Source organism: Kogia breviceps, chromosome 5, assembly GCF_026419965.1.
Source record: "Kogia breviceps isolate mKogBre1 chromosome 5, mKogBre1 haplotype 1, whole genome shotgun sequence".
Classification (NCBI taxonomy): Eukaryota; Metazoa; Chordata; class Mammalia; order Artiodactyla; family Physeteridae; genus Kogia; species Kogia breviceps.
In genome coordinates, this window is record NC_081314.1 from 80,290,805 (window position 1) to 80,304,883 (window position 14,079).

The 14,079-nt window shown below is 40.3% G+C and overlaps 1 protein-coding gene across 11 annotated transcripts in view; it reads right to left on the reverse strand.

The window, feature by feature from the left end:
- Positions 1 to 1,114: 1,114 nt before the first annotated feature.
- The window catches only part of KALRN (kalirin RhoGEF kinase), a 654,958-nt gene continuing 641,993 nt past the window's right edge, over positions 1,115 to 14,079 (reverse strand). For all 11 annotated transcript variants that reach the window (XM_067034412.1, XM_067034411.1, XM_067034409.1 and 8 more), the window contains 4 exons: positions 12,622 to 12,700; positions 6,772 to 6,972; positions 3,362 to 3,500; positions 1,115 to 2,804 (listed from right to left, as the gene is read on the reverse strand). In XM_067034412.1, coding sequence (XP_066890513.1) covers positions 2,259 to 2,804; positions 3,362 to 3,500; positions 6,772 to 6,972; positions 12,622 to 12,700 — 965 coding nt within the window. In that variant the 3' untranslated portion in view covers positions 1,115 to 2,258. The remainder of the gene's footprint in view (positions 2,805 to 3,361; positions 3,501 to 6,771; positions 6,973 to 12,621; positions 12,701 to 14,079) is intronic.

Here is a 14,079-nt window from a genome sequence, read left to right on the forward strand (position 1 = left end):
CTTCTCAAGCAGAAACTCAGCTTGTCTCCTACATGGTCATAAAAATTCACAATGATTCAGCAGGGGGCTCTTTATTCATCACCCACAGTGGATGGAACAGAACTTGCCAAGCCATACTGTACAGATATTCGGAATCCTCAGTGCCTGTAATCTATCCCATGATGTGCCCTAGGGACCAGGCTTTCTTCTTTTATGTTGTATCTTATAATGAAGACATGTTTACTAAAAGAGTTTTTAGTAAATATGTTTTAAATTTCAAAATATTGTATCATATAGTATTTGTATATACCTATGGATTTGAATGAAGAATTTGAAGGGTTAGTCAAGAGAGAGCTCTGAGGAAGGGAGCCTTGATGACCTGGGGCCATATGAAAACTAGGAAACAAATACAGTTGGAGTCAGTTTCCACACATTTGGTTAATCCTGAAAATACATAAGTGCTATCTATTCTTATTGCTTGTACTTTCTACTAATTTATTAATCTATAATCTTGGATGGGATGAGGTGGAGGGTAGATGAGGAAATTGACTTTGATACCAATGGAAAAGAATGATGAGTATTTTCAATTCTACATTTCCACTGTGGGAATAAGTGTTTTTTATATATTAAAGTTCAGGCTTAGTTTCCATCATTCCTCTTCATTAAGATAGGTTTGTAGTTCTATTTATCCTTCATAAACTTTCTGCTTGCACTTCTGTGCTGCATGATTTTAATTTTCTCAATCCTACTATAGGAGAGAAGTGATGCCATTAAACCTGATTTGGACAAACAGTTAAGTTATATTTTTAAAATATCATTTGCAAAACAGCAATTTTAAAAACACATTCTTGGAAACAAAGGGTGGATCATGTACAAATACAAAAACAAAAACTCTTTCCCAAAAAACAAAAAAAAAAAAAGAAAGAAAGAAAAGAAGAAAAAACCATGAAATGCCCAGGTTTAATTTCTTTTTCCCACCAGTGGAAAAAAGGGCAGTTCATAATCATCTTGTACAGAGAATATACACCAGAAAGTAGCGTTGGCCTCAAAGTGCAATTAGTCCTTTTAGCCCAGGGAAATACTGGTGGCTGAGCGGTGATAGATATTGCAATCACAGTTAAAACTCAATGCTCTGTTAGGGTGATGTATCAGATTTTATTCCATGGCTTCAGAAAGGACTTGGGACCAGGCCTTTAAAAGGCCTATATGGCTGCCTCCTTTTGGTAAGCACCCCTTTACTTCCATAATGGGTTAGAAATAAAGCAGGCCAGCTTTCGGAGGACTGCAGAAGACATCAGAAAGCATTGTTATGTTGTTCACAGGAACTGTAGGAAAGGTTTCTATTTGCACTTTTGTATGAACCTGTTTTATTTGTTACCTATTTCAAACCAAGTGTAGACATAAAAAATAGCCCCACACCTCTTACTGTATTTGGACTTATTTCCTGGCAGGCCTTCCTGCCAGATGAACTCTGAGCTGCCAGTGAATCTGGGGATAGCATTTCATAAACAGAACCTAGGTTAGTCAAATACCTGTGACGGAGAGCAAAATCTTCTCATTCACAGATTGTGAAAGGGTAACATTGCTTTCTCTTAATGCACAGGTTCTGGTAAAAGAGTTCTATACAAGATTTATAAAATGCTCTAAAAAACCTGTCATCTAATTGTGCTTAGTCAAAACAATGTAATGCTTCAGTAAATAAGTCACTGTCTTAACTGGAGTACTCAAAGTTACTTATGATTGATTTCATATATATCTCTATATTATAAAACTCTGAAAGCTGAATGCGATATATTTTACTGTATGTGTACATGTATCCTATTAAGAAACTATATCTAAGTAATCTAATCCAGTATAGTTGACATACATGACATCTCTGTTAAATAGAACTTTTTGCTTAAAATTTCAGGAAAGGCAGAAACGTTTTATACTCACTTCAGTGAGCGGAAGTTTTGCCCAGTTAACCACTCATTTTGGAACACGCAATTAAAATTTCATAAGAGCTGCTATTCTTCTTATCTTTGCCTCTCTTTTGAATACTTTCCATGACTCTTTGCATCTGTATCTCTTCTGGATGACCTTCTGAAAAGTCCCTGGATTTAGGGTGATTTTACTGCTGCTCAGACCCTGAAAAACCACCGAGGAAGTTTAAGAGGTACATCTCTCAATCCAGAAAACCGCGTGGAGTGAAATAATGAACAGAATTATTTACAGACACATTCAGTCTTGCTTTGGTTCACACTGCACTTCCATGTGAAACCTCGAGGGCTGGGAGATGGCTACGTCCCTTGGTTTACCCGGTTGACAATGTAGCTCTTGACGTTGGGAATAGGCCGAACATCATTCTGGTGCTTGCGGCGCTCTATGAAGCATGCCAGGCGGGAGGTGTCCAGGGGGATTTTGGAGTAGCTGCCATTGTGGGGCTGCAGCCATGGATGCTGCAGGCAGGTGGCTGCCGTGGGCCGCCTCCGAAAGTCTTCCTGTAGGATCACATTGATGAAATCTCTGGCAGCATTGCTCACGCCACAGAAGTACTCATGGGGGAAGCTGAAATCCACCCTGCATACATTGATACATGTCTCCTCCTTGCTCTCATCCAAGAAGGGGGAGACCCCGCTCAGCATGACATATGTCAAAACCCCGATGCTCCAGATATCAGTGCCCAGGGACACAGGGATGCCTTGGATCACTTCTGGGGCAGCAAACTCAGGGTTCCCAAGCAGGTGGTGGATGTGGAAGTGACCTGAGATCTGGACAGCATCCTCTAAGTCAATGAGCTTCACTCGAGGCACTGGAATCCGAAGGTCAATGAGCAGGTTTTCAGGCTGTGGAGATCCAAGGAGGCGGGGATAAGAGAAGGCAAGTTCAGCTCTCTGTTTTGACTACCAGTAGGACTCCATCCATTCAGACATGATTCTGCCATTCTTTGATAAAGCCTGTAGTGTATGGGACATTCCCTATGTTCAAAATGAACTAAACTCTGAGGTTAAATGGTACTTTAGGGAAGTTGTTTGACATTGGAAATCATGTCTTCTTAACCAGCCCTTACTTCTTCACTAAATCAAGAAAAGAATAAGTTATTTATTTTGGAGAACAGGGGCTTCTTTTTGAAAAAGATGGTGACATTTAGTGGATTCCTTCTATAAAGTTAGACAAAGTGGTTAAAGTCTCCCTACCTTCTCTAACCCCAGGTGTCATGTGACTCTGGAGTGTTCTCACTAATTCACGAATAACACACTTAAATTGTGACAACCCATTTTGTGTTTAATATTCATAGGGATTCTAATGTAAGTAAATAAAACGAGAATTTACCTCCCTCAAGGGTAATGACTGGCAGGTTAGACTTAACCATTTCCCTGCTAGGGTTGCTACTTCTTATTACCTTTATGTCCAAATGTGCAACCCTGCAGTTGTGAAGGTACTGCAGGGCTTCCATGATATCTCGTATGTAGAAAGCTACTTTTTCTTCCATCAGCTCATCATGATTCATAAGATAGTCTAAGAGTCGGCCGTCATCCATCCTGAAAATAGGGAGGAAAAGGCAAAGGAAATATGTTTATAAAGAAAACAGAAAAATAACACACAAAAAAATCTGTAAGTTTGCTAACACTTCTCCTACTCCCTATTATAAATGAAGATCAATGTTGCAACACATGCATATTTTAGTTAGAGCCCAAAGTTAGTACAATGTTCAGAACTTATATTAAAAAGATAGATAGATAGATAGAGATAGATAGATAGATAGATAGATAGATAGATAGATACATGCATGCTTCAGGGAAGAAATCGTATAACCTTAAGACACATTATGTTTCATTAACTTTTGAAACTACTCACAAGGAAAAAGGTCTGACATCCCTTTAAGAGAGGTTAGATTGCAAAATAGAGAAAGGAGGTAGAGAGAGATCTTGCAATTGTCTGAATAACTGGAATCTGGTGGCTTCAAGGAACCTCATATATGTCTCACAAATAGCTTTTACTTGTCAATTTTTAGTTGGGGAAATATAGAAACTAGGCAAAGTTTGATCTTGGCATTCTTGACCCCCCTTTTGAATCCCATCCCTCTTGGGCCACTTTCCAACCTTAAAAACTATATCTGAAAGCCTGGTACAAGGGGCCAGCCAGACCTGGATTCAAATCCTGGTTCTGCCACTAACAGGTTGGCGGCTTGGGGCAAGTCATTTAAACTCTCTGTGTTTTGGTTTCTTCATCTTTAAAGTAAGTGTAACAACACCAACAATAATAATACCTATTTCATTATGAGGATTGTCCAAGGATCAAGTGAGACAATGAGGCATTAAAGCATAATTGGTAGCAATGGTAAGTGTGCAATAAATGGCAACTAATTTCAGGTGCTCTGGGCCTTCTTTAGCAGGGAGTGACCAGATGTCAGGCAGCTGGTCTCTAATATGCATTGGGCCATTCAGGCCCATCCCCAGGAAAGGTCCAGACAGAGGAGCCTGAGCCAGAGTCAGAAACTACTTTTGAACACAGCTGACATCCCCCTGCCAAGTTTCCATTCTCTTCTCTAGCTTGTTCCTTCCCACAAACTTGTTCTCTTCTCCTGCTTTCCTTGACAGGATCAAAGGCTAGGTTCCATGAAGGCCTCCTTTGCCTTCCTCTGACCCTACCAGGGTGGGATAGAGCATGGAGTGGAGTAGGACTGGGCTTGTTAGGTGCAGCCCCCTGAACTTCTTAGAGCGTTTTAGGGAGAAGATAACAGTAGCTCTACTCTGAGACCAGAAAGTCTCAGCCACCAAGTTCATCCTTAGAGCTCTTAGATAATGCAGATGCCCAGGTCCCTCCCTAGACTAGGGAATCAGAACCTCAGTTGCCTGGTAGAGAAAAGCTCTATCAGCAATTTGGATGGCCACCAAAGGGGTACCCACAGTCATGGCATAACCAGGGTTTAGCTCAGGTACTGCCTCTCCACAAATCTTCCCTGAACCTCAAGTCCAGCCAAGCCCCTCTCTATGTTCTCACATGACTCTCTCCAAAATATGCATTTACCAGGCTATGCTGAAATCATTCATTTACCTATGGGCTTTCTCATTAGACTTCTAACTCCTCAAGGGCAAGAAATAAAACATTTCATCTTTGTTCTTGCCACCCAGGCCCAGGTCTACACAGTGGGTGGCACATAGGGAGTGCTCAGTAAATGTCTGATAAACTAGTTCAATGCAATATTCATCTCAGTTAATCCCTGCAACATCTCTGAGAAGTGGAAACATCTTCAGAATTCACAGATGAGGACCCTGAGGCCCAGGAAACTAAATACACTGCCCCAAATGACAGAGCTGGAATTAGAACCCAGGTTCTCCATGCTAAGAACAGCTTCTTTCCATCACTCTGTGGCAGCCTGGTAGTCAACACCTTCCCTCAGAATGGTAATTGACAAGTCTGAAGAGGCAAAGGTTCTGGGTCTGCTGTACCACCTTGGTTGGTACACAAGTGACAATACCTTTTATTGGAACTCAAGTACAACATGTTGTCACTTGTAAATAAACATAGTTCACTGTCAACAGAATGTACCTTTTGAGTTAGGAAGCTCTTAACAAACAGGTTAGGCTCTGAAAGGCTGTTTGTAAATGTATTTATGAAATCCAAAGTGACAATCTTAACTGTACTCCAATAAAAATTTTAAAAAAAGAACTGGACTAAATAGTAAAGCATGAGGTCACAATGAGTGGCTAATGTGCATATAAATTAAACTTATTTTTATCAATTGAAAAAAAAGAAAAACAAACAGACAACTTACCAGCTACTACACAGCTATAGAAAGTTAAGTATCACAAAAAGATTACAATTAGTAACAGCGATGGGTTTGTCTCCTCTTGTTTCTTTTCAACCAGTTAAAAAATGTAGCCTAAGATGTTTGCATTTTGGCTTTCTTTTTTTCATCATAAATAAATTTACAGAAAGTTACTGCTTTGAACCTCTCCCTCCCCCACCACACACACCTAGACTAACAAGCACACAAGAGCAAGACTAAAATGACAGTTGAAAGGTATAAACGGAGGTGCTTCTCTACGGAATGTAGGTTCATGTGGAGCCAGACACAGCATTGGTCTTCGGTGTAAATGTCTATCTCCTCTCCAGGTGCAGGGCCTCATCAGCACCAATCAGACAAATTTCTACGAGGGCTCCATACTTCTGAAAAGATTATTCTCTTTAGTCTCTGTAAGATCTCCCTAAACCACAGAGCACGATCTCTATTCTTAGCTTGGGGAAGAAGTGGGAAGGATGTGACCTTATTGGTCTATTCTGGGGTCCAGTATGTGGCCCCAAGTATATGGCTGCCTGAGTCCCTAGAAAATCTGGAATGAGTGTAAGGTTTTGAGGGTAAGATTCTACCCTTAAAGGAATTTCTTGGGTGGTAGATTGGGGATCCTATGGCAGTGGATAGATGCACAAACCCATGTCTTTCATTTCAACTCCACCCCTGTCAATAAGCCCATTGTCAATAAGCTTTTCCTAAACTCCTGCCCAGCCCAAGAGCCCATAAGAGAAAGAAGATGAAAACTGGAGTGAGAGAGATGTGGGTTCAAGTCCCAGCTTCTCCATTTCCGAGTTTTAAGGAGCTACTTTTAATGATCTTCCTTATCCTTGATCTTCTGATCTATAAAATGGGAATAACATTTTTATACAGTGGAGGGGAGAGTGCATGTTACATACAACACTCTGTAAACTAGAAGACATTGTATGAAATGTAACTTCTATTTCCATTAATTGTGGGCAAGAAATAATCCAAATAGCTGGGGACCACCTTCGAGAGATGACGCATGTACTTACAGTTCCAAAATCAGGATGTAGGAAGTGGGGGACTCATAGGTGTCATGGAGAGTGATGTATTGGGGATGCTGCAGGTGTTGAAGTAGGGCAGCCTCGTGGGCAGCCTGCTCTTTTTTCTTCATTTTTTTGCTAACAAATTTCACAGCGACATCTTTGCGAGTAGCTTTGTGAATGCACTTCTTTACTATGGAGAACCGGCCTCTGGAAAACAAAAGGAAGAAAGTGTTTTGCCAAGATTCCTCAATCAACTAGGTATCATTTTATTCAAGGATATAAGAATTTTTATCCGAAGTGGTTAGACAGTAACATTTTATTAGGAATCTACACACACACACACACACACATATATATATATATATATTTTTTTTTTTTTTTTTTTTTTTTTTTTTTTTTGCGGCACGCGGGCCTCTCACTGTTGTGGCCTCTCCCGTTGCGGAGCACAGGCTCCGGACGCGCAGGCCCAGAGGCCATGGCTCACGGGCCCAGCCCCTCCGCGGCTTGTGGGATCTTCCCGGACCGGGGCACGAACTCGCGTCCCCTGCATCGGCAGGTGGACTTTCAACCACTGTGCCACCAGGGAAGCCCTATTTTTAATTATAATGTTATCATTCAGAAAAGCCATCTTTCCTTTCTTAGCATTTTAGGGTTCTTTGAGATGCAAAAAACTAAATAATATTTTTAGTTAATATATTTTTCTGTCATTTTGAACATCAACCACAGGTTCAGTTTTCTTTTCTGAACAGAGTATATTTCTATAAAATGTAACAGTGACAATGTTAAAGAAGGAGGAATTCTGCTTTATGGTAATTTCAAAACATTTTCTAAAGAGGCAGTTTTTTCATTTTATTTTATATTTATGATCCTTCTGTTACAGAAAATTTCCAGTAAACGCAAAAGTAGAGAGAATAGTAGAACAGATCTTCTGTGTACCCAGCAGCCAGCTTCAACAATTATCAACATTTTGCCAACCTTTCATCTATTCTTTTCCCACCTCCTGCCTTTTTTTTTCTGGAGTGTTTTAAGTGCATGCTATTTCTTGCATAAATACTTGGTTTGCATCTCTAGTTGACAAGGACATTTGAAAAGATATAACCACCATGCCATTTTTATATCTAACAAAATTAACTGTAGCTGAAATAGAATGGTTCCCAGACTCACCTGTAGGCCTATGGAAGGTAGTAAGAGAGTGAGATAGATGGAGAAACTGGTCAGCAATGGAAGCAGAGAGAGGGAGGGTCAAAGAGGCGATAAGGCAGCATCATCCAAAGCCTGTTCATGAGGTGCCCTAACCCAAGAGCAGAGGAATGAGCAGTCCAAAGGGCAGTGCACTCCTCTAGCAGAAACGAATGCATCGGACACCATGGCCACTACTGAGATTGTCCGACAGACTCCTTGACCTGGCTCTGTGTTCACCAAGCAACTTCCTGATAATAATAATTTTTTTTTTACTATAGATTTTTCCCCAAAGAAGAGAAAGCCCTAATTAATAAAGCAAATATTAGACAAATATTAATCAAATGCCTATTACATGTCAGACATCATTCTTGGCACAGTGAACAAGTATTTGGTCAAACTGGCAGTTCTGTTTTACATCATCCATGAATAAACTGCCATTCTGGGTTTTAACAGCGTCCTCTCTTGTTTGTTTATTATAGGTCACCTCCTTCCAGAGGACTTTGGATGCAGGAAAACAATTGATTGCTGAGGAGAGATCTCCTGAATTAGTGGTTATGTCAAGGTACTGCTACCTTAATTTTTAAAATATATTTTGTATGTATCAAAGTTATGCATCCCCATGGTTTAAAAAGTCAATTAGCTTTAACAAAGTTTCTTATTAACAACAATAGTGTCTCATCCTCCACCCGTCCCCATTTTTCTTCCTCTAGAGGCAGTTTAATATAGCACTTCAGTATATTTTGCTGATTATTTAGGTATTTACTTCTATGACTCTAAATATAGTATGTTTTGTATGGCTATTTCTTGATTTTTCAGTTTTAGTTATTATCTGTTGACATCCCACTATAGAAGATGAGATTTTAATCTCTTTCCTTCCTTTGTCCCCATCACATAACCACTTTTCCCATCCCCTGTCCCCCCAAGAGAATTATGTTGTAATCAATATTCAGTGTTTCCATTATCACAACTATGTCAGTGTTGGTCACAGTTAAACCTCTAGTAAGCTATGACTATTTTTCTTTTTTGTGGTAAAATGCATTCTTCAATCTTTTCTGAAAAAGAGTGCATGGGAAATAAGTTGTTTGAGATTTACATATCTAAAACATGCTTATTCTACATTTATACTTGATTGTTAGTTTCGCTGGGTATAATTCTAGGTTGAAAAAAATTTTGAAGGAATTATTCTATTGCCTTCTAACTTCTAGTGTGATTGATGATGTTAACTGTTAATGTTCAAAGCATTATTCTTCTTAATCCTTTGCATATGATTCTTATTAAAATATTTAGCTCTCTCCTCACTGAGATTTCTCCCACATTCTTTAGCTCAAATGGACACTTTCTGTAGTTCCACTGGCCAGAAATATGGGATTCTGTCAGAGTTTTAGCCTCCGGCATCCTCATACACTTCCACATGAATGCCCTTGTGGGTAAAAGAGTAAGAGAAAGAAGAAAGGGGGAAAAATAGGAATCTCCCTGCTCTCTTCCTGTCTTTTGGCCATAAAGATGGATTTCTCTTGGAGATTTTGCTCTCTGTGCATTCTGCACAGTGCACTGATTTGGCCCACCCTTGGGTGAAAGCTAAGAGATCAGGAGAAAAACAAAAAACAAAAAACTCCTCAGAACAAAAAAACCCAGAAAACTCACTGCCACTGTCCTTGTCTTTTTTCAGGTGTTAACTTCCCTCCCCAATCTCTCTGTTACTTACTTTTCAGAACGCTCAGATAGTTGCTATCTGTATTTCATCCACGGATTCTAGTTGTAGCCAGTGGGAGAGAAAGGCTACAATGGGCTTACTCATCTTGGCCAGCATCAGAAGTTGGTTCATTTTAAAAGCTGGGGATTAAAAAGCTGTTTGGAAGCTCTGCGTGTGTGGGTGGAGCCTGTCAACTCAAACTTCACTGTAGGGTGATCTGAACGGGCTGTTTTGTCAGGGGAAACTCCAAAGTCAGTATCTTTAAGTCTTTCCTCTTGAGCTGGTCAGATTCTCCAGAGAAAGACCCTCCTACTTTCTGCCTGGAAGGTGAGGCCCTGGCTGTCCACCTCTGGAGGCCTGGTGGGTAGGAAAGCAGGGGTCCTCAGAATCTAGCATTTATATATTCTCACAGTGGCCCTGTTTGGAGTATGGTTCCATTGCCCTCAGTTGGGCTGGTGTCCCTGAGAACAGAGGCACTCTGTTTCACCCTTTCCAGGGGATAAATCTCCAGTCTTTTCCCTGATTGGGAAGGACAATCACACAGCTACCTGAAGCTGGGGAGGAGGTCTGGGGCCACAACTTCTTCTCACACAAGCTTCAGACAACCCTTCCAATTTTAGCATCTTCTTTACACATATTTCCAGAGGTACTGGATGCTTCCAGCACCTGAGCCTTCTGGGAATTCTGCTGCAAAAGTTACACCGGCTCTCACTTGACCCCACAACTGACTTGGATTGAGTTTCTCAGGTCTCTCAGTCATTTGTCACTTTCACCTCTTTTTCTACTTCTGATACTTGCTATCTCTTCTTCCAATGTCCTCTTATTTACATGCCTACTTAAAAAAAAATCCTTTACTGTAGATTCAGTGAAGTCTCAGGAGGGAATGAAAATGGATGCCTGTGTTCAACCTGCCTTCCTTATCTGGAGGCCTGGTACTGCTACCTTTTTGGATCCTGTACAGGTAACCAGGTAGCATTCCCAAGGGATAAGTCTTTCGCTTCTTTAAGCTGCAATGGTGCCTATATAGTTTATTTCTGGTTAAGTATGCCATGCTCAAGTGCTCTTTGCTTCTATGGATGGGCTATAGGAGTGAAGCTATCTCTCTTTTTTTTTTTTGTAATACTTAATTACTGGAGAGCTATTTTTAACAAGATAGTCATATAGATCTAGAATGTTAGGTTTAGGTGTGATGGAGAAAGCTGACTCACTTACATGGCCCTGGCACAGATATCTTTTATGTATCTCATGTAAGTATCTATATGTTTTATTTCTATTCTGTTAATATATAGCATTTTAAAGGATCTTCTAAAAATATGAAGACTATACTTGGGAGAGAGGGAAAGCTTCAGGTTATTGGAGATGAAATTTAAAAAAAAAATCAATTGCTTTGAACAGATCAGAAAATTGATTTCCCCTTAAGAAATATCAAAACGTCCATCTCTTCTATGTAAAACATGCCTTAGCCTATGGCTATCAACAGCAAATACAGACCTTGGGAAGGAATTAACGGGTACATCCAGGTGATGGAAGCAATTTCATTTAGAATCAGATGGGGATTTGATTTGCTTATTATTGGGGTCATATGTAGCTTCACAAACTTTAGTATCATGGGAGCAAACTAGATTTCAACTACTAGAACTTATTTTTGACAAAAATTGCTATGATGAGAAACAACATATATTAGTAAAACAAGCACAGGCTTAAAGTCAGGTAGCCCAGGGTTTGAATCCTGGCTCTACACATACTAGTTGTGAGATCTTGAGAAAGTTACTTGACCTCCTGAACCTGAGTTTCCTTTACTGGAAATCTGTTCAAACACTACCTCATGGTGTTGTAAGGATTAGCTTAAATAACTTTTGTGTACTATCTGCATGGTATCCAGAATACTATATTACTCAACAAGCTTCATCATCATCATCATCATCACCATGTAAATTTCCACTGGCTTTTTTTTTTTTTTTCTGTTTGGCTACACAAAGAAGATAGGAAAGTAGAGCTAAAGCTGGTTTTTGATGAAAGGAGCTGTAACAAAAGGCAGTGAATTACATTGTTACTCCTGCCTAAGAAATGGGAATAATGAATATTTTTGCTCTCTCCACAACCTCTGTCACAACCATGTAGGAAATTTTACCCTTCACTGAGAGACGTCAATCAGAAATGGAGAGGAGGTTGCTAATGGCCCATTGCTAGTGAGTGCTCTTTTATTTACACATCACAGGAGGGTGGGTGACTTGTAAGATCTACCCACATTCTCTCACCTAGACCTCCTGGAGACCAATACATCACAGGCATGTAAAACCTTCCCATCAACGATTCCATGAGACAGGTGGTACATTATTTTTCACTATTCTGTTAAAAGCCACATTTCTGTCCTTTTCATTTTTGAGGACACATTTTTCTAACCAAAAGAGAGACACAGAGAGAGAGAGACCTGTATCCAACAATTAGTGCTTACGTTCTTCTCAAGAACACATGGAACTTCTTATGAAAATTGACCATATACTACTCACAAAGCAAGTCCCAACAAAAATCAAGGAATCAGTATCATATAGACCAAATTCTCCAACCACAAAGCAATTAACTTAGAAATCAGTAGTAAGAAGGCAATTTTTAAAAATCTCATACATTTGGAAATTTTAAAACAGTTCTACAGTTGGGTCAAAGAAATGAATCATAGTTGAAGGAAAAATATCTAGAACTGAATAATGAAAATGCCACATATCAGAACTCAGGATTTAGCTAAAATAGTACTTTGAAGAAAAGACTGAGCCTTAAATTCTTATATTAGAAAAGTAGAAAGGCTGAGAACTTTAATGTAAGCAGTTAGAAAAAGAACCATAGAAAATACACACAAATATTCTAGTTTTTTCTTAGTATAGAGAAAATGCACTTAGTGAAAGAAACACAGATCAAGAAGTCGTTATTATCATGTGATGTTTTTAAGTGTTCATGAATAAAGGAACAGAAAACTGGGTTATTACCTTCCAATTTCATTCAGCTCCATATAAGCGGAATCAAAATTTTCCTTCCAAGAAATGGTGGCACCATCAGCAGCAGCATCTTTGGAAGAGAAAGAATCCATTTATAATATTGAGAAAGCCATATAAGAATAACGAAAAGGTTAACAGAAAAGCTCCAGCATCACCCCAAAAGCAATTCTCATGACCAAATATGGAATCTAACTCAGTGGGAAAATGCCACAATTCTCTGAAATGTTATCTTAAAAAAATATTATCCAAGGGGAAACTGACATGACAGAGTCAGACTCCCTGTACCATCTCCATAAACGAAGGGAAAACTCTGAACAATCAGAAATGTAACTTCTGGATGTTGTCAAATAGAAATCTGCTAGAAATAATTAAAAGGGAGAAAGAAAAACACTTTGAAAGGCCTAGAAAAGCCAGTGAGAATCAGGGCTGTGGGGAGGTTGCAGCAGAGAGGAAAGGGGAAGAGTTATATGGCCAAGGAGAAAAGGAAACAAACGTGCTCAAAACATTCTAAAAACTGCTCTCACTCCTTTGTTCTCAGCATTAATGAGCTTATCTGGTGTATTGAGTGATTTAGCCTAACCCCAAATCTTCGGTGGTATTACCTTGTATGCTGCATTAATTCCTTGGCAATGATTTACACACACACGCACATGCACACGCACACACACACACACACACAAGCACGCACACCAATATCTATCTGCGTTGACTGCTGGGGAGCAAGGCTCACAAAAAGAAGCAAAACAGAAGCAGCGGTCATCCCTGGGCCGGATTTAGGCAGTGGCCTGGGAGAAGAGTAGTCAAGGCTGCAGCACGTCTCTTTTGACCCCGGTCACCTCAGGCTGCCCAGAGCACAGCTGGGCTGAGCCTGGACATGGCTTACCCATATTGAGTTCTCAGGAAATAGAGAACTGGGGCCAAGGTTTCCCAGTGAGTCACAGGCCCCTGGGAGCAGAGCTGACCCGGCTGGCAGTGGGGAGAGGCCTGGAGAGCATTTCCGGAGCTAACCACGGGGGCGGGGCTGCAGCCCGGGGCCCTAGAGGGTTCACAGCTCCTCTTGAGACTCCAGGGTGCCTTTAACCCAAAGATGCAGGTTCACTGTCTTTTAACTACAGTGACCTCCTCTCCCTGCCCCAACATACACAGTCCACTGCCCTGCACTGCCCAAAACCTTGCTATTTGGAGATTTCTTTAGGTTAACAAGTTTCCTCTTACAAAATGTCCCAGGGGCCAAGGTGGCTTGATGAGATAATGAATAGGGGGGCAAAATAAGAACGATGTTTGTAAAATACTCATGTGCAGCTAGTTAAATGAGTATCTTAGTTATTCAACACATCTACGTAAAAACATATCCATGTTGAAACAAGACATTCTGGGAGGGTTGGGGGTGGAGAAACTATTGAACACTCATTTTGACTCAAATCCTTCAGGCAGGTTGCTTTCCTCTCC